Source organism: Hypanus sabinus, chromosome 30 (genome assembly GCF_030144855.1).
Source record: "Hypanus sabinus isolate sHypSab1 chromosome 30, sHypSab1.hap1, whole genome shotgun sequence".
Taxonomy (NCBI): Eukaryota; Metazoa; Chordata; class Chondrichthyes; order Myliobatiformes; family Dasyatidae; genus Hypanus; species Hypanus sabinus.
The window spans coordinates 25329898-25357320 of NC_082735.1; the positions used below are offsets into that span (position 1 = coordinate 25329898).

The 27423-nt window shown below is 39.4% G+C and overlaps 1 protein-coding gene across 1 annotated transcript; it reads right to left on the reverse strand.

The window, feature by feature from the left end:
* Positions 1-24646, reverse strand: akirin1 (akirin 1). The gene is made up of 5 exons (XM_059954435.1): positions 24147-24646; positions 13150-13290; positions 11738-11869; positions 6249-6320; positions 1-3349 (listed from the first exon to the last, which is right to left on the reverse strand). The coding sequence occupies exons 1-5, from the start codon at positions 24334-24336 to the stop codon at positions 3339-3341; spliced, it is 546 nt and encodes a 181-aa protein (XP_059810418.1). The 5' UTR covers positions 24337-24646; the 3' UTR covers positions 1-3338.
* Positions 24647-27423: the final 2777 nt, after the last annotated feature.

Genomic DNA, 27423 nt, shown 5'->3' on the forward strand with positions numbered 1-27423 from the left:
TTGGTATTGTATTTGTTTAATGAGTTTCAATGAAACAAATGGCATTGAATGAAAAAGTAACTTTCCAGACAAAGGCATGGTCTCCACAAACAATACATCTATTACATGGAACACAAGTAGCAAATATTACCTCAACAGAAAGGCTATTATTTGCTTTATAAAGAGGCAACAGCCCTGCCACTGTCTGTTCTCTATGTTAGGTAAGCACACATTCTAAAATCATATGACATTCCATGAAAGTGTTTGAGTGATTAGAACAAGTTTGTGCCCCATCTGCTACATTAAAAACCTAGAATTCTGTTTCCAATTTGTATTCCAAACATACACTCAAGGAAAAACTAGTTCTAAGCACTGACAATTTTTAAACCTCCAAAAATAAAAAAGAAACTACATACAATCTCAATCTTGACCTTTATTCTGTCATTTATATCCAGGAAGTTTATTTGCTAGACATCCTATTGCAACAGGAATCAGCCCTTTATATCACCATTTTTAAAAATCTTGTGACCACATTGTGGAATACCCTAGGGGAAAGCAAAAGGCAGAAATATAGAAGAATCAGAAGGGACAAAGTACAAAAGCACAGGAATAGGTTTTAAATAGATACTTGCTTTACTATTAGCCAAACCAATGTTAATTTCTCTTTGTTATCTCCAATAGGATCAGAAATCATTTTTGGCAAGAAAAAGCTCATTATATCAGTAACTTTTGTAACAAATCTTAGTATACCTCTAACATTCTCATTAACTTCCATGGCAAACTAGCTTAAAGGAACAAAGATGAGGGGAGATGTGTGCCTCGCCACAAACTAACTGATCTTGGCTCTTGTTGACCCATGTAGCTCGCAGGGCTTCAAACCTTCCATGAAAGTTTATAAAATAGAGTAAAATAATTAAATGGAATCCAGTGTTCCAAGCCATTATTTAAGAAAACTCCTGCAGTGATTTTTTTAAAAAAAAATCCAAAAAAAGGGCTCAAGATCAATGGGAATGGATTAAGAGAACCCAACCACAGCCTTGAAATAAAATAATTGTTCAGATGAAAAGTGACTAGCATTAATCCCTTATGATGTCCTGGATACCAACCAACAGAAGGGAAATTGAATTAGATACCAGAGGATACAGGCAGGACAGGTATTTATTAACAAATGTGGATACACTAACCAACCTTATCAATGTCCCTCCTTGTGCTGACCACATTAAAGCAGCCCCAGAGTGTGGTCAATGTACTCACCAACCAATATCACTAAAGTCAAAGTACTGTTACTGCTTCCAGATTTATCAAGTTACCCAACTGAAAACTATAATAGTGGTCTTAGCAGTCAGATGTAACTAAGCATTTACAATAGTAAAACACTAAGTTTTTAATTTTTAACCTTATCTATTCAATTTCAATTGTCAAAAGTAGTCAAATCATGTAGAACAATTTCCATTAAAAATACCAAAGGATAAACAGAAGGAACATAAAGTTACCTTAAACTTCCTATCATATATGCAGCTACATGGCAAGGTTTCAGGAAAGTGCAAGCTCCAAACCTAACAGTGTGCTTCCTTGTATAATGAACACTGCAAATGTGAATGTGGGTAGTCATGCAAAGGAGGTATGTAACTGCTCATGAGAACCCTCATTCTACAAAGTAACCAACTATTCTTTCCCCTCAAAAACACTACAATTGATAATGGATTTATGTCCTGACAACTGAGGCCACAAACAGATTTACCATCTGGCTGTTTTCATAAGGCCACTCTAGATTTATTAACAGAAGTCAGCTAAACCATAAAAACTCAGGCAAACAAGCACATTCAACACCATTACAAGTTGCAAACCAATTTTGAAACATTTTCACATCCCCCAATTTATACTAAATGTTTACATCAAAATAGGTTAAAGGAGATGTTTGATGTCAAATTATTTTAAACTAAGCCTGTTAGTACTATACAGGGCAAAAAATGTACACAAGGTAAAAGTTGCAATTTTTGGTTAGGTATGCCTTTAAAAAAGTGGAATTCATTCCAACTGAACTAACCTCGTTATTTCAAAATATTGTGGAGACAACTGTAATTGCAACGCCACTATTCATCCTTGCAATCTGTTAATAGGATACCGACAATCCTTTAGTTCTGTGGTTTGGATACGAATGACCAGGTTGCTGGATTTGCATCTCCCAGATTAAGCATTCAATAAGGTCTCCATAACCACACCAAGCAGGCCAGTTGCTGAATTTTAACCTCGTTCTCCAACACATTGTGATCTCAAATACAAATGTATTTGAAATACAGCACACAGAAAAAATAGCACAAGCCAAGCTAAAGCCCAAACAATTGCCAACAGCAGGAATCAAGTGTCTTAAACTTTAAAAAAAAAGCAGCTCATATGCTACCGACCTATCCAACGCTTAAATGTTGGCACAAGTTTCAAAGCAAATTTAAAACCGCTGGTGCAGATCATGTCTACGAAATTGGCTTTAAAGGACAAGCATGAGAGTATTTAAGGCCATTTAGACAATTTTAACCAAAATACAAAGAAAAATAGCTTTACAACCAAATTACAATTTTTCTTCTTCATTTACACAAGCTGAAGTTGGATCCATCAAATCAATACCAACCCATACCCAATTTGAAACCAATCCGTTTGGCAATAACCATGCGTACAATTGTACGATAACCAATTAATCACGAAAGGACAATATTTCAGACCCAGCCTACATCCGTCTAAAATTCAAGTCCCACTGCAGTATCCCATCTCAAACTCTGAACCCAAATGGACTGGATACACACATATCACTTGCCACCAGGTAATGACATTATAAATGTTCGCAGCTGACAACACAATACACCACTTAATAAAAAAATAAAGTCTATTCTACAAGGGCGATATCTGCAGTAATATTGTAGTGCACTATTTTTTCAAATCAGAAACAAATTTCTACTTTAATGACATTCAAAATTCGGACTAAATCACTTATGACAGAACTTTAATCCTTTCAAAAAGGTTTGAAAGTAACATTCTCATTTTCAGTGCCACTTCTTAAAAAGGCAGATTTAACAACTGTTGCTTGGTATCCAGCTTCTTGAACTGGAAATAAATGGCAGGTTATTCTCACAGTAGCAGAGTTAGGAGTGGAAAGTAGACAAATCTCTGTACTGACAGCACATTGACCAGTAAAGTCAGATTTTTGTTTTTTTTGTTTCATTTTTACAAGAGGTAGGGTGGGCCAGCGATGTAGAGTTAAAATCCCTCAAGTTGAATGTGGGTAAAACATGGCACCAAAATTAGTTCTCATAAGTACAGCAGCTGACTTGAGGTGAAAGCCAACACCCATTCAAGCACAAAATGCTTCAGGACACATCTGCAAGAGGAAAAAAAATAGTATTACAGAGGAAAACAATTCCTATATTTAGAAATGTTTCTATGATCAAAGTTCAATATACTTAATCACTTCTCCAGTAAATGGAGAACAGTTGCATCCAAGGCTGAACTAGTACAGTTACTAATTCTATAGATAAAAATTCAATTGCAATGGTTTGCTAACAATTGCAACGTTGTACTTCATTCAATAACATGTGCCAATTGATGATCTAAAATAAACCAGTTAACCATCCTTAGCGTCAACATTTAGGTGATCATGCAGAAACTCAACTCCAGTAACTATTTGAATGCCATAGCACATTGGGAAAACATCAGAAGCCAAGTGGCTTATGAAGTATATGCTAATAAGCATAAAGCAATTTCCTCCACTTTTAGTAAAGCAGTAAGAAACTAACTTTTGTCATCCAGGAAAAGTTCATTGACTATCAATTCACCATCCAGCTTGAACACCCATCTCTAATAAATATATGCATTGATAGAATGTTCTCAGCAACTCCCAACAAATGTGGTGACTATGTGCAGGTGATTAACTCAATTACCAAGGAACACACTATCTCATGGGGAAAAAAATCAGCAATGGTAACAGACAGAATAAGTTAGCCATTCATGACAGAAAAAGTTCAGAGGGTGATGAATCTTTGGAATTTTGTTTGCCAAGGATGATCAAGGGTCATGGGGATACTACAGGAAAATGGAATGGAGATGGAAATCAACCAACCCTGATCAAAGTACAGGCAGTCCCTGGGCTACGAACGAGTTCTGTTCCTGAGTCCATCTTTAAGTCGAATTTGTATGCAAGTCAGAACAGGTACATCTGGTATTATTTAGCGCCAGTTAGTCAAAGGTTTGTCTTAGTACAGGTCCACAATCCCTTATCTGAAATTCTGAAATCCAAAAAGCTCCGAAGACCAAAGTTTTTCTTAAAATCGCCAACAGTTGACGTCACTCAGGTGTGACGTGGCAGCACCAGCAGAGGCCGCCAGATGTCAGTTGTAGCTCAGCACTCGTACTGGTTACACATGTTAGCTGATATTTTGTGTTCACTGTTGACTTTGTGTTTAATTTCACTGTGGAAAATGTCAAAAAGAACTGCAGATACCCCTATGGGTAACAATGAGAAAAAGAGAAGGAAGCAACTATCATTATGAATAATGCAGAAAGTGGAGTTATTGCAGAAGCTTGATTGTGGTGCGTCTGTGTGGGTGACTTACTGAAGAACATGGTGTCAGAACTACCACTGTATATGATTCAAAGAAACAGAAAGACAAGTTACTGAAGTTTTATAGTGACAGTGACATTCTACATTTATTTCAATAAGTCATTTACCATGTTTTAGATTCAGTTCGTTTGAAGCTGTATACTTCTATGTTTTATATATGGTTATTGAATGTTTTTGTGGAAATAAATTCTTCTTGTCATTATTCCCTAAACAATACAGTATAACAACTACTTACATAGCATTTACATTGTATTAGGTATTAAGTAATGTAGAGATGATTTAAAGTATACGGGAGGATGTACGTAGGTCTGGAGCTCCACTGGGTCCTAAAGTCCACCCACACTGAGACAGGTTAACTAAGGGACTTGAGCATACGTGTTTTTTGGTATCTGCTGGAGTGTTGGTCCCAGATCCAATAAGGCGGATTTCTGAAATGTGAAAAATTCTGAAATGCAACTGGCCCCAAGGATTTCGGATAAGGGATTGTGGATCTATATATAGTATATATTTTACCTTTCTATGCATATAAAACACGTAAGATACACATGCACTTTAATAATTAAACCACCATATTGCTTAGTAACAATTGTAGCTTTCATTGGGACAGGGCCTTTCACATGCTCTATTATTCTCACTTTATCCTTTAAAACTGTTCCGATCATTGACCGACGTAGCCTAATGCTTTTCCAATGACCGATGGCGTTTCACCTCTTTCCAATCGCTTTATTATTTCCACTTTATTTTCAATCTGCTCATTTTCCATCAACGGAACAGAAACACTGCAGCAGTGAGCTCCCCTGGGTCTTTAAGTCCTGAGACAGGTTAAATGGGACAAGTGGAGGCGGTGCTGACTGGAAAAAGGGAAGGGGGGTCAGGGTGAATCTCACCAAGAAAAATTTAAGCCAAATACAAAGTTTTACACACACACACACACACACACACAGTCAATGGCAACGACTTTAAATGGTGGGCGACATTCTCCTTCCTCAGTTCATAAATACGAGTTGTTCGTAAGTCGGACTTTCGTAACTCGGGGACTGCCTGTACAGAAGGGTCAAAGGGCCAAATAGCCTAGTTCAGTTCTTTATTATCAGCATGTAACCATTGGATAGCATGTTGATCACAAGGGAAAGAGTACCCAAGAAGCAATTCAATAAAGTATAACATTCTCAAATACCCACATCCCAAAGATAAGACTATTAACAGAAACCTTACTTTAGGTGATGTTTAACCTGAGTTGAAAGTTCATTGCCTCCTAATGCAGGATCTCCATATTTTGTAAATAACACTATTCTTTGCATTTCTGGTTAGATGTTAACTGCATTTCATTGGCTTTGTATCTGTACTCGGCACAATGACAATAAAGTTGTATCTAACCTAATATCTCAATAAAGTCCAAATTAATTTTGTAAAACTGCATAAAATAGCACATCTGTAGTACAAAATTGTTTAGAGCTAGCTAGAATACTGCTGCTTAAAACAAAAGGTTTAACATTGTCTTGAAACTTTATTTGGGAAATACTGAACAGCAAAAAAGTGAGTCAAATAATGTGACTAACTGTGCCTAGGAGTATGATTAAATGGAATTACTCTACTTCCATTTCATTCAAAAACAAAAATCAATTAAACAGAATTCCAAAGTCTCAAAGTCTCCACTTACAGCTGGCAGGTCGTTCTCCATATCGTCTCATAATCTGGTCATGTGTGAATTTCACAAAAGCATCATATTGTTCTAAAACAAAAGAAAAAAAATAATCAACTCAATGCTGACATCTTTAAAAAATATATTTGTTTTAAAACTGCTTGGATTCTTTTGTCACAAGAACATTGCTTTACAAGTTTTTCACTACAAAAGCAATTTAAATCTTTCACTTAAAAAAAACACAAGATTTTAACATTAATTATGCCACTTTACTTTTACACAATATCAATATTCAATCACTTCACGTCCTCCAAAATCATAATGGATAAAGAATGACCATCATGAAATGGAAAGAAATAGTTGCCATTTGAGAAAACATTTTGAGAAGTGACCACAGCAGTTCTATTTTTGATAGTCAGAACACTGGACCTTAAGGGAAAATATCAAATTGTGAAGACTCATTACAACAGTATTAAATAGGAGCAGGAGAATGGATATTGGAGTAGCTGTTATTGGGCAAGTCCACAACTGAGAATAGAATTGGGCAAGTCAGAATTCAGGATGAATGTGTTCCTGTAACAAAGACAAGGTTCACAAATCTTGAATCTTAGGATATTGCAAATTTGATCAAAGTAACAGAGACAAACACAAATGCCATTTGAAATATAATGAAATAGGAGCTAAAAGGGGCAATGAAATGCACAAAGTGAGTAGGATTAAATAATTCAGTGCATTTCATAGATATTTTAAAAACAAGAGGTTAACTAGTACATGGTAGGACCACATATGCCTAGGGTGTTAAATAAGTAGCTTACAAGTTACCAAAGAGTAGGACATGGAGGATAGCAAATCACAAAGGGGAATACTGATATTCCAGGGAATGTTCATTTGAAGGGGGTGGTGGGAATGGGGCTCTCAAAGAACATGAAGGTGGATAGAGCTTTGACCAGTGGCCATCTGAACATCAGGTTTGGAGAGGGGCCTTCAATCAGGTCCACTGTTCAAGGATAAAAGTAGGAGTGGATCATGGTAGCATAGTAGACCTTAGACCAGCGACTAACTGGCATTTGGGATTGATTAGCAAGAGCAAATTTAAGGCAGCAGGCAAGGAAAAGTGGAGTGGACAGATTCAGAGTGGTAATTTTAGGTTTTAGCAAAGAGAGGCTTCATCCAGAAAGCAAAGGAAAGCTCATGTTTTTTCCTCCTCTTCTTTATATCTGCTCAGCTAGGACAGTAGGGATGACAGGCACAATAGTGAAGTGCTCTTCTTGCAGGATGTATGCATGGCAGGGAGACCTCCAATGTCCCTGATGACAACAACCACATTAAGTTGGGAGCTGGAACTGGATGAACTCCACATCATTTGAGAGGCTGAAGGGGTGACAGATAGGACATATAGAGGGGTAGTGGCATCCAAGGTGCAGGACATAGGAAACTGAGTGACAGTCAAGAAGGGGAAAGGGTTAAGGAGTACCCGCAACAGGTATATCACTTAGGATACTTTTGGGGGTGGGTGGGGGGAGATGACCTCAGATGAAAGTCAGTGGTCAGGTCCCTGGCACTGAGTCTGCCTCTGTGACCCAGAAGGAAAAGGCGGGAAAGAAGAGGTACACAATGGTGATTGGGGATTCATTAGTTAGGGGAATGGACAGGATGCTCTGTGGGCGAGAATGAGATTCCCAGATGGTATGTCACCTCCTGGGTGCCAAGGATCCAGAAAATCTTGGATCGATTCCTCAATTATTTATACATATATATTTTTTTTTAAGTGGGAGGATGAACACCCAGAAGTCATGATCCATGTAGGTAACAATGACATGGGCAGGACAAGTGACAAGGTTCTGCATAGTGTTCAGGGAGTAAGGTGCAAGTTAAAGGGCTGGATCTCCAGGGTTCCTATTTGTGCCACATGCTAGGGGCACCAGTTTAATACGAGGCGAAAGAGTTGCTGTGGGAGGGAGGGCATAAGATTTTTGAATCACTGGGCTCTCCTCCAGGGAAAATGGAACCCATACAGAAGGAATTGGTTGCACGAACTGTAGGGCAACTAATATCCTAGCAGGAAGGCTTGTTAATGCTTCATAGTGGAGTTTAATCTAGAGTTGAGCTGCAATATAAAACAGACAAAATTAAAAAGGGTGAATACAGGACTGAAGGTGTTGTATCTGAATGAGCACAGTGCATGGAATAAGGTAGATGAACTTGCAGCACAGTTGCAGATTGACAGGCATGTTGTAGGCATCATGAAATCATGCCTGAAAGATTATAGCTGGGAGCTGAATACCCAAGGAAACACACTGTACTGAAAGGATAAGCAGGAAGGCAGAGGGGGTAGTGTTGCTCTGTTGGTTTAAAAAAATGAAATCAAAACATTACAAGGTGGTGACAGAGGATCAGAAGGTGTTGAATCATTGAGAGTAGAGCCAAGGAACTGCAAGGGTAAAAAGACCCTGATTGGGAGTTGGATACAGACCCCCAAACACTAGCGAAAATGTGGTCTACAAACTACAACAGGAGATAGAAAATGGCATAAGGGCAATGTTACAACAGTCTGAAGGGATTTCAATATGTAGGTAGATTGGCTAGTGCTGGATTTCAGGAGGGAGAATTTCTAGAATGGTTTTTCAGAGCAACTCATGGTTGAGCCCACTAGGAGATTAGCTATTCTGGATTGAATGTTTTGCAATGAACCAGAATTGATTAGAGAGCTTAAGCTTAAGGTAAAAGAACCTTTGGGGCAAGTGATAATATGATCAAATGCACACTGAAACTTGGGAGCTAAAGTCAGATGCATCAGTTTTACAGTGCAGTAAAGGGAATTAGAGGTATGAGAGAGGAGTTGTCCAAAATTGATTGGAAATGAACACTGGTAGGGACGACAGCAGAGCAGCAATGGCTGGAATTTCTGGAAGCAATTTGGAAGGCACAGGATATACACATAGCAAAGAGAAAGTATTCTAAAGGAAAGATGACACAACCAAGTCAAAGCCAACATAAAAGCTAAAGAGAGGGAATGTAATAGAGCAAAGATTAGCGAGAAGTTAGAGCATTAACAAGCCTTTACAAACCAACAGAAAGCAACCTAAAGTTATTAAGGTAAAGATGGAATTCAAAAGTAAGTAGCCAATAACACAGGATACCAGAAGTTTCTTCAGATACAAAGTGTAAAAGAAAGGAGAGAGTGGATATCAGACCACTGGAAAAAGGATACTGGAGAGGTAGAAGTGGGGGATAATGAAATAGCAGACAAACTGATATTTTGCTTCAGTCTTCACTGTGGAAGACACCAGCAGCACAGCGGAAGTTTCAGGAGTCAGGGGCATGTAGTGTGTGTAATTACCATATAAAGAGAAGGTTCTTGGGAAACTGCAAGGTCTCAAGGTAGACAAGCACCTGGACCAGATGGAAAGCACCCGGAGTTCTGAAAGACATGGCATTAGTAATGATCTTTCAAGAATCACTAGATTCTAAAATGGTTTGGGAAGACTGGAAAATTGCAAACATCACTCCATTTTTCAAGAAGGTAGAGAGGAAGAAAGGAAACTATGGGCCAATTAGTTTGACCTCTGTGGTTCAGAAGATGTTGAAGTCAATTATTAAGGATGTGGTCTTGGGGTACTTGGAGGCACGTGATAAAATAAGCTGTGGTCAGCATGGTTTCTTCAAAGGAAAATCTTGCCTGACAAATCTGTTGGAATTATTTGTAGTATCAAGCAAGATAGATACAATGGGGTGACATTGTATACTTGGATCTTAAGGTCTTTGACAAGGTGCCACACAAAGCTACTTAACAAGATAACAACCCATGGTACTAAAGGAAAGATTCTAGCAAAGATAAAGCAGTGGTTTATAGGTAACAGGCAAAGAGTGGGAATAAAGGGAGCCTTTTCTGATTGGCTGCTGGTGACTAGCGGTTTTCCACAGCGGTCTGTATTGGGACAGATTCTTTTTAGGTTGTAGGTCTATAATTTAGATGATGAAATTGATAAGAGGAAGGGCACATCATTTTGAGGAAGTAGACAGGCTACAGAAGGACTTGGATTAGGAGAACGGGCAAAAAAATGAGGTTTCACTATTTTCTAAATGGAGAGAAAAATACAAGAAACTGAGGCGCAGAGATTAGGGAGTCATTGTGCAGTATCCTCTAAAGGTTAATTTCCAGGTTGAGTCTGAGGTGAGAAAGGCAAATGCAAAGTTAGCATTCACTTCACGACAATAATACAAGGATGTAATATTAAAACTTTATAAAGCATGGTGAGGCCTCACTTGGAGTACTGTGAGCAGGTTTGGGCCCCTCATCTTAGAAGGGATGTGTTGAAACTGGAGACGGTTCAAAGGATGTTCACAGCTTTGTGGGCCAAAAGGCCTGTATTGTGCTGTAGGTCTTCTATGTTTCCAAAGATCCTAAAGGATACAGACCAATAGAAACTGGAGCTTAGAAGCAAACTGAGTTTAATATGGACCAATTGCTGCACTTTGGGAGATCAAAAGCATGAGGAATTTATACTGCAAGTGGCAGAAGGACCCTTGAGTACTAGTGGCAGAGGATCTAGGGATGCAAATTCATTGCTCCCTAACTGTAGTCATACAAGTAAACAGGATAGTAAAGAATGCACAAGACATGCTTGCCTTTGACTGGTTGTGGCATTGAGTAGAAAAGCAGGGAAGTCATGTTGCATCTGCATAAAATTTTGAATTGTTCTCATTTGGAGATTTGTGTGCAGTTCTGATCCCCATTACAGGAAAGATGTGGAAGGTTTGGAGAGGATGCTCAAGTGATTCACTTGGCTCTGCCTGGATTAGAGAATACTAGCTATTTTCTCTGAAGCCTAGAAACAAAAGTACATTAACACCAAGAGGTGTAGAAATTGAATTGTTTAACTGAAAGGATATCTTTACTTCTCTCAATTGACTTGAGATTAAATTTGAAGAACTAAAATGACAAGGGACTGGAATTAAGTGAATAAGTCATTCAACAGATCTAACAAGAGATCCTCTTATTAAAATTAAATCAAGATTAATAAAGAATAATTTCTTAAAAGGCTTATGTACTTTGATTTCTACATACTACCTTGATACTACCTTGGTAGTATAAATAATTCTTAACCATAAACATTCAAATACCCAGTCAAAATACTTGGCTTAAAAAAAATTAAGGTGAATGTGAAGAACAGCAAACACAATTGGCAGGAAAGAGGGAGGAAATAAAATAGTTTTCTATAATATTGAATTGTAAAAGATTTCTAGAATTATAGGTTACAGTGTATAATCTAATGATTGATAATAGGAATTAGGAAGGTCAGTCAAAAATATTGTAGTATGTTTTACATGATTTCTCTCGTCTTCCTCCCCCACCCCACCCCACTGACAGACAACTTGGATTGTAAATATAGGTTACTAATAAACATGGTCACTGCAACTCAAGTCTATTTTCATGGTTACATTTCCCCTTATCTTTTGGATACAAGAAGTTTCCAGATAATTAATTATTTTTGTGATGCTCTTGCCTGCAAGTTTTGTATTTAGAACTTGTTCATATTCTTCCCGGATCTTGCTTTCATGATCTTTAAGGAGACGCTCACAGATTATCCCAACCTGCCGTAATGTGAATAAAGGCTGATCCTTCTTTGATAATGTACCTATGAAAGAAACAACAGTCAGACAAATATATATGGAGCCAGAAGTCATTTAATGACCATGAAACACAAAACCCATCATACAACTCCATTTGGTACATCCACCCAATAGGTTAACAGCTTTAAGTCTATCATTTACTGAAAATGCACTCATTAATTTGAAACACCAGGAATTGCTTACTTATTTCCATGGGGAATCTTGTCAAAACACAAGATAGGTAGCCTCATTCACAAACTGAAGCATGGTATCCATGGAAACTAGCTGTATAGAATCAGAATTGGCTGGCCCACAGAAGACAGTGGTAGTAGAATAATGGGGTATACTCTGCCTGCAGGTGGTGTTCTGCAGGGATCTGTGCTGGGACCCCTTTGCTCTTTGTGATTTGTATAAATGACTTTCAGGGAGTGACAAAGTGTGTTAAGTTTATAGATAACACGTTCCGAATAGTATGGAAGGATGTCACAGGTTACAATGGGATACAGACTCAAGCAGAGAAATGGCAGATCAGGTGCAATAAAGTGTAAGGAAGTGCAAGTTTGGAAGAATGGAACTGGAGGGTGACGTACAAGGTTAATTGTAGGATTCTTAACAGTGTGGAGGAACTGAGGGTTATCAGGGCCCAAGGCCATAGATCCCTGAAAGCTGCCAAATTTACAGTGCGCTTTAGTTAGGAGATCGAGTTAAAAAGCCATGAGGTTGTGCTGCAGCTCTATACAATTCTGGTCAAAGCACACTTGACAAGTATGTTCAGTTTTGGAAGCTTTAAGGGGTGCAGAGGAGATTTACCAACAAGGCGTCTGGATTTGCTACACAGATGCTATCTAAGGAGGTGACTTGATAAAGGTATACAAGATTGGGAGGCAATGAGCAGACAGCCAGCAACTTTTTCCTACGGTGACAATGGCCAATACTGGAAGTCTCCATTTTAAGAGTAGAGGGAAGTGAAGGCCAGATGTCAGTCAGGTTAATTTCTCTTCTCCCTGCCCCCCCCACCCATCAGAGCATGGTATGTGCTTGGAACACACCGAGGGCGATGGTAGAGGCTAATACAATAGGGGACATTTAAGAAACACTTATGGATACAAGTAAAATGGAAGATTATGGGCTATGTAGGAGTAAAAAGTTAGATTGATTGTACAGCAGGTACAATCAGCCCATATAATTCTGCACTGTTCTATTTTGATATAAACCAGAGGCTTAGTGGGAGGCAGATCAAGTGATTCTTTGACAAGACTGGACTAAAAAATACTGAAGATTAAAATATTTTGGAAATCTCACTAACCCGGTGAAGTCGGGGCATTTAGTAATAAACTGTTAGATGATCCCTCAGAACAGCTCGTCTCACTTTGATTAAAACTTCCTTCCAACTGTCGCCTCCATTGGAAACGGCTATATTCTTGTTTGATGTTCTGAAATATTTGTTCTGTAATTTTAATAGAAAAGAGAAAATAAGGAAAATTAACAACATGAAACAAGGTCATTTTTTTATTAAATCTAATAAATGCTACATCTATATAGAATGTAGACAGCACATTTCAAAAGGTAAACAAGCACATGTCCTTTTAGTATATTAAAACATAACAATGACAAACCCTAAACAAGTGTCTTAGACATTTGGTTTGAATTGTGAAATGAGGGCTCAAATTAACTCACAGCAGTTGAGATTTTTATATAAAATAAGCCTTTCATGTAGTCACAGAACACTGGATTGTCATGGAAATGCATCAATGTCCTTCCCATATCTAGCCTTAATAATAGGGTTTAGTTCAAAGGTTCATTATCAAATTATACAACTGAAATTCTTCCCCAGATAGCTATGAAACCAAGAAAGAATGGCAGCCCAATCATCAACCCCCAAATCTCCCTCTCAGCTCACAAAAATGAGAAAGTTAGGGCAGGAAAAAAAAACACAATACACTTACAAGTCTATATTCCAAGTCCACATTCAAAAACGCAAAAAAACCTGGGCATTCTCCTCCAATCTCAGTAGCCCCCCCCCCCCCAATAGCAGCGCAACCCCAGCAATAAAAAGGCAAGCAGCCAGTGTTTCAATCTCCCTTGTCACTTGACTCAGCGAGCAATGGAAGCTTTATTCAGTGAAATGGAGTCAAACATCGGCTCACAGCCTGCTCACCACGAGATTCCTGCATGCTGCCTCTGCATCCCTGAATCCTCCTGGAGACTACAGAGCACTGAAACACCTTAACCATCTCCAAACTGCAAATAACCCGTTCCATCAACTCCAGAATCACATTCATGAAAAACAAGACGTAAATGAAATATATGATGATCTATCCAGAAGATGTCGACCAAAGGAGTGCTGCACACAAGCACCAAATTGCCCATAAGTAGTTGAACTAGCAAATAAGTTAAAGCTAAATAAAACCAAGTGGATCACCGGCATTGTCCTTGGTACCAAGTCTGAATAACCTGTCCACCTTACAGAAAAAGTTCCATCAAACATCTGAAGATTGCTATCTAAACAAGAAGAACCAATTCAAAGAATAGTGAAGCAACTCCTAACATTTGTACTCAACAGAAGAGGCAGTAGTGGATAAAAAACGAGTAGCTCTGAGAATCTTCAACATAAACTCTAGAGACTATGACGTCTCACAGCATTAAGTCGCGGTAAGAAAACTTCTTCCTAATAACCTTCACAGACATAGCTACCACTAAGTCATTGGTGGTGAGCCAATGAGGAAAACTTATTTGACCACGTTCTCTAACTTTTGCAAAATGTATCTGCCCATAACAGTATTGGTAGATGACTATTATAGTCCTTCAAATGCCATCTTTAAAGATGCTAAGAGGACCCAATAGAAATAAAAACAGAATGGGCAATTAAATACCAATGACAACAAAATACTGAAGCATGTGGGGCCAATAGCACTTCTGCAGAGAAATAATATTTAAGTCAAAGGCACTGCCAGAAATGGGAAATGATTGTGCTAAACATCTCCAGTACATTTTCATGTCAAGTTGTCCAGCATCTGCAGCATTGCTTTAAAACCTGAAACAGATGGGCAGCAAAAAACCACACATCCTCAAGATCGCACAGGCCTTCAGAAGTGTGACAATCCCAAACTGTATCATCCAGTATATGCCAATTTATGAGAAAATAATCAAGCTGAGTAATTATTTTCTCATGGGGTGTCAGTGGGGGAGAAGGCCAAACCCAGTTCAATGAGTGCAAAAGAGGGTATGCCAGGGTAACACCAGGTATGACAAGTGAAACAAGCCCATACCAACATTAACAGATCAAAACTCGGCATTTCTTCCCATGGCAGGCAACTCCAAGAACATCCCATCCTCAAGGACTGGAGAAATACAAAAAAATGCAGAAGCAACCACATTTAGCCACATGTACAAGGTAATCCTCTCTTGAGATCCCTATAACAGAACTACCTTCAGCCAATTTGATTCCATCTGTACTGAAACAGTTGAGAGCACTGGATAAATTTAAAGGCATGGCACTTGCCCACATTACAGCTTTAATACTAATTACTTGTACTCCAGATTCCATAATCTCATTACCAAAAGAGACAAATTTAATGGGGTTGTTTTTCCCCTATTCCACTGTGTGGAGCAACACATACCAATAACCTGTTCAGAGACGTGGTCTGTGTTTTGCCACAACTACTCAGGTCTAAGTATTGGAAATCATCGAGCATCACAGGAAAATATGAAATGGCAGAGATGGCCTTTAAGGCAGCCTTGTACCCGATCATTGTCAGTACCTATCAATGATCTTTCCATAAATAAATATTTTGTCAGTACAGCTCTAACAAAAAACACTTAATATCCAAGACAAGGAGTTTGCTGAAATGGCACTCCATTACCAGATTGATTGCCATATGTCCAGCCACAAAATCCATTTATCAAGGACAACACAAGTTAATGTATAGGTATGTCACCAGCCCAATCCATATACCACTGATTTCTTTGTTGCTGGAGTTAAATCTTCAGACTAACCAACTACGTGGAAGCACTCTTGAAAGACATGATTTCCTAAATATTGTTCGTTGAGGCCTGTCCATCCTTCAACATCCCAATCATGAATTTTAACACTTTGCACAAGTTAGCAAACATTAGTCCCTGCCATTAAGGATTTAAAAATATTTCACTCTATACTAAGCATGCCATTCTTGATTTTGAACTTACATTTTCTATCAGCTCTGCACTTTTCAACAGCCTCTGCTTCAGCTTGTAATTAAACTTTTTGTTGTTTCCTCACAAACCCAACACCAGCAAACAGACCAGCTCAAACTTGTTTGGGCAACCCAATCAACATTTTGGACTCCTGGGGAAACACTACATTAATTTTTATGTAGAGTGTTTACATACACTTTTTAAATAAAAGTTTAAAAACCCAATGTTCTAATTTAACATTAATAGAAATTTGATCATCCTCAGGTTTAATTCTGAAGTTTAACTCTTGCTGCTATCAGAACAATACTCAACTACATGCAAAGGCAGGGATTTATTAGCTCATTTTTTCATGTCTGATGTGATTGAACTCTTATAGAACAAAAAACTAACAAAATTGTCAGGATCCCCTTTGCTAATTAAGGACACCATGCCATTTAATTGGGGCAGACAACTGTTGCTGAACAGGTTTTAACCAGTGTCAGTCACGTGCCCTTGAGTGGCATTTAAGACACTACATGGTGCTTAGAGAGAACAGTTTAAAATTATGTTGGTTGTGTTCAATCAACAAGACAATTCCAAACTGTTTTGCTCATTGTGGTTTCAAGCATTGAGGCTTGGAAAAGCCAGAAAAGGCCAGGAGTGAAAATGAAAATGAAACAATTTCACTACTTCAACAAGTTGGGAACGGCAAAGAATTAAGATATCGACCATCTAGAATGTTACAATGAAAAAGGTTTGGAGGATGCAATCATAGATGACATTGTTTGAAAGCAGTCCATTGCAATCAACTGTATCAGTGCAGACATTCACTGGATGCATTCCTCCATTGAAAACTATCAGGAGCTACAGTTTTATAGTACTGTAGCACTACTTGTTCTGTACTTCATTTAAATACTTCGCTACTCAGTCTTTTAAATACTTTATTTCCATGAAACTTCAGCAAATTGGGGCAGCCACTTGATTGGGCCAAAATGTACTGGTTGCAAAGTGTCCCAATTAAACGGAATTTACTGTAGTACATACAAACAGACGGGATGAGCTTCACAGGCTGTCACAGACATTATGGGCTGAAGGGCCTGCTACTGTGCTCTTATTTTTGGCATTCAGCATAAAGAATGCATCTCTCTCATTTACAGGATGTGGGCAAGTCTACATTTTGCGGAATGGTATACACTACAGCTACAGTTGTTACAGTACTACACTCAATACTGAAAGCAGGAGTGGTATTTTAGGTCTCTTACAACTTTATTCCCAGTTTAACCTTTTCTGAGGGAGGCACCTAAAGACCTCATTAAATTTTCCTTGCAACACTTCATGATAATTGGACATATACAGTTGCATGCAAAAGTTTGGGCACCCCAGTCAAAATTTCTGTTACTGTGAATAGCTAAATAAAAGATGACCTGATTTCCAAAATGCATAAAGTTAAAGATGACATTTCTTTAATAATTTAAGCAAGATTACTTTTTTTATTTCCATCTTTTACAGGTTCAAAATAACAAAGGAAATTAGTAACACCCCCTTTTGCAAGTATCACAACTTGTAAATGCTTTCTGTAGCTGGCTAAGAGTCTTTCAATTCTAGTTTGGGGGATTTTCGCCCATTCTTCCTTGCAAAAGGCTTCTAGTTCTGTGAGATTCTTGGGCTGTCTTGCATGCACTGCTCTTTTGAGGTCTATTCACAGATTTTCGATGGACTGTGAGGGCCATGGCAAAACCTTCAGCTTGCGCCTCTTAAGGTAGTCCATTGTGGATTTTGAGGTGTGTTTAGGATCATTAACCTGTTGTAGAAGCCATCCTCTTTTCATCTTCAGCTTTTTAAAAAAAAACAGACGGTGTGATGTTTGCTTCCAGAATTTGCTGGTATTTAATTGAATTCATTTTTCCCCTCTACCAGTAAAATGTTCCCTGTGCCACTGGCTGCAACCCAAGCCCAAAGCATGATCAATCCGCCCCCGTGCTTAACAGTTGGAGAGGTGTTCTTTTCATGAAATTCTGCACCTTTTTCCCTCCAAACATACCTTTGCTCATTGCAGCCAAAAAGTTCTATTTTAACTTCATCAGTCCACAGCACTTGCTTCCGAAATGCATCAGGCTTGTTTAGATGTTCCTTTGCAAGCTTCTGATGCTGAATTTTGCGGTGAGGATGCAGGAAAGATTTTCTTCTGATGACTCTTCCTTGAAGGTCATATTGTGACGTTGTCACTGCACAGTAGTCTGCTAAATCTTCCTGAAGGTCTTTTGCAGTCAAAAGGGGTTTTGATTTGCCTTTCTAGCAATCCTACGAGCAGTTCTCTCAGGAAGTTTTCTTGGTCTTCCAGACTTCAACTTGACCTCCACTGTTCCTATTAACTGTCATTTCCTACTTACATTACAAACTGAGGAAACAGCTCAACACTTTGAAAACCTGCAAACACTTTGCTATCTTTTTATAGCCTTCTCCTGCTTTGTGGGCATCATTTATTTTAATTTTCAGAGTGCTAGGCAGCTACTTAAAGGAACCCATGGCTGCTGATTGTTGGGACAAGGCTGGAGGAGTCAGGGTATTTATAAAGCTTTGAAATTTGCATGACCTGGCCTTTCCTAATGATGACTGAACAAGCCATAGCCCTACCAAGCTAATTAAGGCCTGAGACCTCGGTAAAAATTATTTGAAAGCTCAAATTTCTTGGGGTGCCCAAACATTTGAATGGTGCTCCTTTCCTTTTTTCCCCCCACTCTAAAATTGTACAAAACAAAAATAACACGCTAATCTTGCTTAAAATGTTGAAAAGAATGTTTCATCTTTAACTATGACTTTTGGAGATCAGTTCATCTTCTACTCACTTAACTATTCACAATAACAGAAATTTTGACTGGGGTGCCCAAACCTTTGCATGCCACTGTATAAACAATCTCATTTTGTAACAGCGTTGATAAATTACTGATAAGGGAAAAGGAGGCGCTCCATGAAAAGGCAGACAAAATTGAGTGAAATAACCAAAACAACTGGTAACCTATGGTCTTGTAACAAACTTTGAAGGAAGCATGGCGGAACTTACCCAATTATTATTTTTTTTTTAAAAAAAGGACCAATTACATAGTTTCTCTTCAAGACAATACTTAAATTCAACAGATGCAAAATAAGGTAGTACAAGCAAATATTTTATATAAACTATAGCAATCATGAAAGACTTCCACAAGCAACTTTGCATTTTCCAACCAATTTCTCAAATACATTGGAATCTTTATGGAAAAAAGTATTCATTTAAGGTGAAATCTGGAGTGTTTCTAGTTTGTTACAAGGCCATTATGTTGATGGTTTTAGTTTTAAATCTACCAGAACTTCAGACATCAATTCAGTACACAAGACCAGACTGCCTTCATTTTTCTTGAAGACAGTTCAATTTCATTAGATAAATTAACTGTTTAATATACTGATGGAATTTGAACTTAAAAGTTGGCATACTAGTGTCTTGATTAAGTATCATATGGATTAAAAACCCTACATTTACTCACATCTGTAAAGCAATGAACATCCAGCTTTAGCAAATATAGTGAATTCTGGATAATTGGAACACACCAGAAGTACATGTTTCCCCCATGTTTGATAAAGGGTCTCAGCTGTTTACTCTTTCATAGATGCTGCCTAGCTTGGTGAGTTCCTTCAGCATTTTGTGTGTTGCTAGCAAATTAAGTATTTAAATGAAATACAGAACAAATCAGAACACCGCCAATACTACTGCAGTATAAACTATACTAGATCCTAATAGCTATTGGAGGAATTCCTCCAGTGAATGCTGCCACAGTCTGTTGATTAAAAATGATCAAAATCAGCAGACACCTAGAGCAGATAATGTCCAGCCTTCATACAATTTGACAATTGCATCCTCCAAATCTTCAGTTTCTTTGTAGAAACTGAAGATGAAATTCAAGACTATTGTCAATACCTTTATTCGTTGTAGTTCTTTACTTGAGGTAGTAAAATAGTTTCATTTTCACTTTTGGCATCTCCAAGCCTGAATGCTTGAAATCACACTGAAAAAGACAGTACTAAGCTGTCCTGTATCTTGCCAACATATCATTGCTTTTTGAACACAAACCCACAAAACTATACAAAAAACTGTTTACTTAACACAACTGACACTAGTTAGAAACCTTTCTGCAACAATCTCCTGTCCAAATTAAATGGCATGGTGTCCCAACTAACAAAGGGAAATCCAGCTTTTCTCTCAATTAGTTTTTGTCCATTAAAAGTTGGACCAAATAAGTGACTGCCCCAATTAACCAGAATCCACTATTCGATCATTTCAAGTGTTCAGAATGATTCAGAAATTATGAATATCAAGTCATATGTACCAAATTACATTGAAAAAAAATTATCTTGCATACTATCCATACTTATCAATTACCATAGTGCATCGAGGTACGAAGGAAGACAATAAGAGTGCGGGTTAGTATTACAACCAAAGAGCAGGGCAGGCATACAATACAGTGGAAGGTTATATCAAAATAGATTGTAAGGTCAAAGGTCCATCTTTTCATTCTAGGAAGCATTCAATAGTTTGCCAGCAGGATAGAAGCTGCCCTTAAGCCTAGTGGCTCAGGCTTCTGTATCTTCTGCCCATTTTTGGGAGGGGGAAGAAAAGAGAATGATCAGGTGGGTGGGGACTTTGATTATAATGTTATCTTTACCAGTATAGACAGACTCAAATGGAGGCTGGTTTCCATGTTTAAGCTGCATTCACCATACCAAGCCATGATGCATCCAGACACGATGTTTTCTGTGGTGCATCAAAGAGTACATGCAAAATGTCCTTAGTCCACTGAGGAAGTAGTGTAGATATCTTGAATGAGTACAACGGAATGAGTACATAATTATAGACAATAGGTGCAGAAGTAGACCATTCGGCTCTTTGAGCCTGCACCGCCATTTTGAGATCACGGCTGATCATCTACCCGGTTCCTGCCTTGTCCCCATATCCCTTGATTCCCCTATCCATAAGATACCTATCTAGCTCCTTCTTGAAAGCATCCAGAGAATTGGCCTCCACTGCCTTCCGAGGCAGTGCATTCCAGACCCCCACAACTCTCTGGGAGTAGTTTTTCCTTAACTCTGTCCTAAATGACCTACCCCTTATTCTCAATCCATGCCCTCTGGTACTGGACTCTCCCAGCATCCGGAACATATTTCCTGCCTCTATCTTGTCCAATCTTTTAATAATCTTATATGTTGCAATCAGATCCCCTCTCAATCTCCTTAATTCCAGCATGTACAAGCCCAGTCTCTCTAACCTCTCTGCGTAAGACAGTCCAGACAGCCCAGGAATTAACTTTATGAATCTACACTGCAGTTCCACTACAGCCAGGATGTCCTTCCTTAACCCTGGAGATTAAAACTGTACACAATACTCCAGGTGTGGTCTCACCAGGGCCCTGTACAAATGCAAGAGGATTTCCTTGCTCTTGTACTCAATTCCCTTTGTAATAAAGGCCAACATTCCATTAGCCTTCTTCACTGCCTGCTGCACTTGCTCATTCACCTTCAGTGACTGATGAACAAGCTTACCTAACTTTACACCGTTCAGATAATAATCTGCCTTCCTGTTCTTACTCCCAAAGTGGATAACCTCACACTTATTCACAATAAACGTCACCGTAAACAAAAAAAAACCAAGACCATTCAGTCCCACCTTCCTCTTTCCACTGAAAGCCTACAAATTGGCAAAATAGCTTATTGAGTTTGAGCCAAAGATCTTAAGAAACAGTAACAATTTGCATTTAAAGCTATAAAGGCTTGAAGTGATTTACTGGACAACACTAAAATATAGCTTAGAGAATATTCCATCCAGGAAAATTAAGATATAGGAACATTTAAGCCCAGCACAAATTCATTATACAATCAAATACAAAGTTGAAAAATGTCACAGGGCACACAAGAAACACAGCATACCGCAAAACAGTTTATGTTAGTAATGAAAAGAATCAAGCACTTAAACTGTCAATTCTGAGAACTAGATTAACAGAAAGCACTGTCTTTTGTTAGTTGTAATAGTTGAGAGATCAGCTTCAAAGCATTGCAAACATAGATCAGAAGCAGAAGTCTGACATTACAGAACAAAATACAAGGAACAAACTAAAGTGGACACCAAAACTGCAGGGCTAAAATTTATAATAAACCAATGTCAAATTATGACAAGCACTCAGATTACATTAATCAGGAAAGAACACCCAGAACTATACCTATAAACCATGGCAGTAGACCAACCAATGTCTTTTAAAAATACAAGAATGCTCAAGGAGGAATGCTAGTTTTAGGCACCTCACATCAACTACTTCTCAGGCTGGTAATAACTACTTTCATAAGTATGATAATTAAACTGGCTGCTCAGTTAATGCCAATTATGTGAGCATACAGCATTTGGCCATTCCCACAAAGTTTACAGTTATTCACCTCAACCCTGTTTCCAAAACTCTTATAGCATTTAAAAAAAGAAATTAGCAATCATGAAACCCTGCTGAGTTTAAAGTTAAAAGTTGCACTGCATTGGTTAAAGTGTTTGTTAATCAAAGCACACCAATTAAGCCAACATCCATTTTGGATCCAAGCATGCTTGCTGTGCAAATTCACCAAACACATGAATCTGCAGAAACAATCTATTGCTTTAAGAAACAGGCTTCACTCAATGTACCAGTAAATAAAAGTAGATAAACTTTTTAAACCTACTCTGCCTTTCAATAACATAGATATTTGCATCAGAACCAATTTCTGCACTAACCCCATATAGTTAGATTCCATTTAATACCTAAAAATCAGTCTCCAATACACAGCAACTGAATGCGCAGGTTCCTTGAACACAGATTGCCTGGGGTTCACCACTCCATGTGAAAAAAAAATTTCCCCGAAACGACTAACCATTTTGAGACTGACCCCAAGTCTGGACATGCATGCCCGAAGAAACAACTTTCCACTCTCCCTGTCTCTGTAGAAAACCTGAAAGGGTCAATGAATTCATCTTATAAAATCCAGAAACTTAGAACTTAGTCTGATTAAACCATTCCCCTTACAGAAAACACAAACATCCAGTAATCAAAATGAGCCTTTGGTGGACTTTTAGCAAGTACTCTCCAGTTAGGGAGATTAGATTACATTGCAACCAAAAGCAAGACATTTCTACTGCACCAGTAGTTTTGAAATAAACACCACTACTTGCTAAATCTGCATGTTCCATTTCAGTGATTTCCATTCAATGAACCCAGGTCCCTGTGAACACCCAATACCTTTCAGTATCTCTGCATTAACTGCATTTCTAATTTTTAAGCTACAAGTAGGTCATCTCAATTTTCCACCCATGCCGCCTGGCATGGTCTTGCCCATTCAGACACAAATCGTATCCCCCAGAAGCCCTACTGCAGCCTCTTTGGAGTCCATACTGCCATCTAGCTTTGTATAATCAGCAAATAGCTCATCTCAAAACAAAAACAATTTTTTCGATGATTGAAATCCACGTTTCAGATTAACGCAATAAACAAAGCCCTTAACTATGCGGAAAGACAGGTTGCTCCCCAGGTTAAAAAACTAAAAGTTCAATTTAAAATTCAATGCACACATTATAAACACTGCAAGACCATTCCATGCGAGCTCTTCCTGCCTTACAAATATTAAGCCAGTGCGTTGCAATAATTTAAAAAAAGCTGCAACGGTTTCTGTGCACAACATGACGACACCCAGAACAAGCAATACAAACAGCAGCTGCCCCAAAGCCCTCACATCAGTAGCAAGTTGCATATTAGAATACTGAGTTTATTCTCGTTAAAAAAAACCTGTGAGGTGGATGCAGAAGCGATCAAAGACGACTCCCCTTAAACAAAAAAAATGGCAGCCATTTCCGAGTGGGTGGCAGTGAAAAAGAAACGATCAACCGCATCGATTATATTTACACTTACAATTTAATTTTTTTAATGGGCGTTTTGAAAATCCTGCTGCGGGAGTTACTACAGCAAGAAGCGGGGTTGAAAATAAAGCAAGGCTGGATGTATTGCCCAGGAGCTACATAACCATCCCCACCCCTCCATCACCGAGCCGTCTACCAACCCCAGCCCTTCACTACTACCATTGTCTGGCTCTGTTCCCTTCCCCCGCCGCCTTTACCTGGGGTGAGTTTGTGCGCCGAGGAGCTCTCTCCGCCGAAGGCCGCCGCTTCTGTTTTCAGGTACTTCTGGGGCGAAGGCGTCCCAGCGCCCGGCCCCGTCAAAGGCATGCACCGCCTCCTCTTGGGCGACTGAGGGCTGAGCAGCGCGTCAAACTCGACGCTGCGTTTGAGTGTGGCCCCGCACGCCATGATCCGCCGACACCGACTCGCCTTGAGCGCCCGGAGCTCCGCAACTCGGGGAGGAGAGGGGGGGAGGGAGGTCCGACCGCTCCGGGGGCCCGCCCGATACCGAACAACGAAAAAGAACAGCTCTACTCCCAATGCACTGCTTCGCGAAAGGGCTTCTTCAGCCAAGCAGAGGGTCGGTGGGGGAGAGCGGAGAGAGGTCGCCCTGCCGGTGTGGCGCTTCTGCCCCTCTCGCCTCAGCCGCTGGCCGCTCCGGCTCCTCAGGCAGCAATGGCGTCTCCGGCCTGACTGCCCGCAACAGCCTCGCTTTCGGCAGCGGCACGACGTCACAATGTGGACTGTGCCACCCACCGCCCTGTGGCCGGGTAAAGAGGGGAGTGCGGTGCTGAGGTGAACCCGTCAAAACACAGTACTCGGTCGGTCATTCCTTACAAACCTTATTCCAATATTGTTTAATATCCTTCTTCAATATCCGTTTCACTCCAATTAAGAGCTGAGCGCTACGCGGAAGCTACTTATACAGATTTCCCCCCCCCCTCACCAATCATTTCCTGAGAACATTATTAAAGAGACAGGGGAAGGCCTGCGCAGGCTGGGCTCAGCATTAAAGTTGTCAGCTCCATCAGTTCATTTAAAAACTAATAATTTTATTGTAAATAGGTTTTATTCTTGAGAGTCAACGAATGATTTTTTGTAAACCTCTTTATTTTGAATAAGGACTGAGAGTCAATGCATGATTTATTGTAAATAACTTTATTTAGTGAATCAGTACTCAGAGTCAATGAATGGTTTTTGTAAATAATTTTATTTTGTAATATTTCTGATAGTGTATTTTTGGGAAAAAATAAGGTAATCTGTTACAACGTATTAAACGTGTAAAAACATCCTGTCCAAAATAAGTTTGCAGGACTTTTCAAAGCACACATCGCCTTTTAATGGAATGGATTTCTTTTACTAAAACAATGTCAAGATGTTCTTTAAAAAGTTCGTTCTCCCAAAACAGTCACGCAAGCGATCCTATAACCATTACCTCAGACTCCATCCAACAGGCTGCAATCTATTCAAATCCATCTTTATGATGTCATCCATCACGACTGTCCTAGAGTGGGACAGCAGGGCAGGCCTTTCGGCCCAACTAGCCCATGCTGACCAGCGTTTGGCCCATAACCTCCTAAATCTTTCTCATTCATGTACCTTTCCAGCTGCCTTCAAAAATGATTGTACCTGTTTCAACAACTTCCTCTGGTAGCTGCTTCCACATACACACCACCGTCGAGAGCTCGTCGCCCATCAAGGTCCTGTTAAAGTTTTCACCTCTCACCTTAAACCTGCACCCTCTACTTCTTGTATCCACAGCTGAGGGAAAATGATTGATCACATTTATCCTTGACCACAACAAACCTTGCCACATTGCCAGCCAAGGTCTCCTAATGATAATCAAAAATAGGAATTGTAGTTACTTATTTTCAAATATGATGGTACAGTATAATGCAAAAGTCTAAAGGACACACTATATATATAGCTGGGGACCCTAAGACTTTTGCACAGTACTGTATTGTCAATGTGGATAGGAGCAAAAGATGGTGGGAATGGTAAGAGTAGAGCTCTTCAGGAGGGGTGTGGGACAGGTGACAGAGAAGGAGTGCCAGGGGTGGGGGTGGCATGGGTGCAGACACACCCAGCCCTGAGATAACTGGTAAGGTCATTTGATTCCAAACAATTGGTTAATTGATCATTACAGAATGTCTCTCTGGTGCTTCCCGCTCTCTCCCCTCTTCCCCGTTTCCCAACCATGATTCCCCTCTCCCTGCCCCTTTCCCATTCTCAGTCTACAATAGAGACCCATATCAGAATCAGGTTTATCATCACTCACATACATCACAAAATTTGGTTTTTTGCAGCAGCAGCAGCAGTACAGTGCAATACATGAAGTTACTACAGTGTTGTGCAAAGGTTCCTGGTATTTGCACATTGCTAATGGCATATCCCTGTCACTTAAGGCTCAGTGCAAGACAGATCTGTTTTGTCATTTAACCTTTTGGTTGGCTGTATATTCATGGAGCTATCCTTCAATACTGTAACAAAATGAGTATACTGTGAGTGTGTTATTGGAACAGACATCACTATTCTATATTCAAAAGGGTTAGGACATAGAATATACAGAAACAGAACCTTTGACCCACAATGTTGAGCCAAACCAGCTAAAAAGTAAATCAAACAATCCCCCCAAAAATATCCATATCCCTCCATCTTTCTTAGATCCATGTGCCTATCCAAACATCTTTTGAAAGCCTCTAATGTATTTGCCTCTATCACCATTCCCAGCATGCACCACTCTCTAAGTAAAAAACTTACTCCTCACATACCCTTTGAACCTACCTCCTCTCGTCTTCAATGCACACTCTCTGGTATCAGAAATTTCAACTCCAGGAAACAGATACACTCTGTCCACTCTAGCTATGCCTCTCATAATCTTGTAAACCTCCATCAGATCTCCTCTCAGTCTCCGCTGCTCCAGAGAAAAAAACCAAGCTTATCCAGCCTCTCGTGATAGCACACACTCTCTGAAACATCCTGGTAGACCTCTTCTGCACCCACTCCAAACCCTCAACATCCTTCCTATAGTCGGGTGACCCACTGTATACAATACTCCAGATGTGACCTAACCAGAATTTTATAAGGTTGCAACATAACCTCTTGACTTTTGAACTCAGTGCCTTGACTAATAAAAGCAAGCATTCCGTAAGCCTGTGTAGCCACCTTCAATGAGCTAAGAATTTGGATCCCAAGACCTCTCTACACAGCAACACTGTTAAGGATCTTGCCCTTGCATTTGCCCTGCTGAGATGCAACACCTCACATCTGGATTGAACTCCATCTGCCATTTCTCAGCACATATCTGCAACTGGTCTATATCGTGCTGTATTCATTCCCAGTCTTCTACACCAGTGGTCCCCAACCATCGGGCCACGAGGAAACGATATGATTTGGTGATATGGAACGATATGAGTCAGCTGCACCTTTCTTCATTCCCTGTCACGCCCACTGTTGACTTTGAATGCACGCGAGGTCATCAGTTGCCTAAACGCA